Below are 851 nucleotides of genomic sequence, written 5' to 3'. Positions count from 1 at the left end.
AGACTCCTCCCCTGGCTGCAGGCAGCCGAGCTGGATTTGGCCCAGCACGTCCACCGAGGCACTGCCCGGGACGTGTAACCACTCGCCCAGCGCCACCCATGATAACGTTGGAAGAGCCTCAGCCTGAAGCGCTGGGACTGCTGGCAGGTGCTTTTCCCCCCCTTCTGTACTGCAGAAGCAAAGTCTCGTCCTGAGTAGGAGAGATAAGGCGGTGTGCGATGTCAGGTAGCTGTCACTCATCTGGGAACCCAGCCAGCCCCCTGGGTGTCTCTGTCACAGGTGTTTGTTGGTTTGGGGGTTTTCAAGTGTGGCTTGTGCTCTCCCTGCAAAACTGGGTTCTGAACTGGAGCGAAGCTGAACTATGCCCTTAAACGTGGCCGTTCCTTAGCGTGGTGTTAGCGCTCGGCGTGTGGGAAGCCTGTGCCGCCAGCCTGCAGAAGATGATCCCCGCCTGTTAAAAGAGACCGATGCTCTGTGGTGAAGTCGCAGCCCGCAGGGGTTCGTGCTGCGCTGGGCACTCACTCACTCTTCCCCTGTCTGCCCCCGGCCTGCTCCCCTCTCTGCCGCCGCCAGGTTTGCTGCTGCTGCTGCAGAAATGGGCGAGTACGGAGTGGTGCCAGGCCAGCGCGTGGCCATCGTCTGGGACAGCTCCTCGCCCGTTGAGGCCTTGAAGGATTTGGTGGATAAAATCCAGGCGGTGGTGGGAGCCAGTAACCGCATCTCGGTGGAAAACGTTGACCAGCTGTCACAGTGTAAGAGTGAGCTTTGTTTTCCACTGTTCTGCTTACGGGAGGGGGGGTTCTGCTGCGCCAGCGGGCGTCCCGCAGGGTTGTAAGTCACCGTGGAGAACC

At 60.3% G+C, this 851-nt stretch overlaps 1 protein-coding gene across 1 annotated transcript in view; it reads left to right on the top strand.

Annotated features, from left to right (window-relative positions):
* Positions 1-595: 595 nt before the first annotated feature.
* The window catches only part of CIAPIN1 (cytokine induced apoptosis inhibitor 1), a 4,650-nt gene continuing 4,394 nt past the window's right edge, over positions 596-851 (top strand). Inside the window, exon 1 of the mRNA XM_010135243.1 lies at positions 596-752. Coding sequence (XP_010133545.1) covers positions 596-752 — 157 coding nt within the window. The remainder of the gene's footprint in view (positions 753-851) is intronic.

Source organism: Buceros rhinoceros, unplaced genomic scaffold (genome assembly GCF_000710305.1).
Source record: "Buceros rhinoceros silvestris isolate BGI_N320 unplaced genomic scaffold, ASM71030v1 scaffold35944, whole genome shotgun sequence".
Lineage (NCBI taxonomy): Eukaryota > Metazoa > Chordata > Aves > Bucerotiformes > Bucerotidae > Buceros > Buceros rhinoceros.
This window is presented reverse-complemented; position numbering and strand designations above follow the sequence as displayed.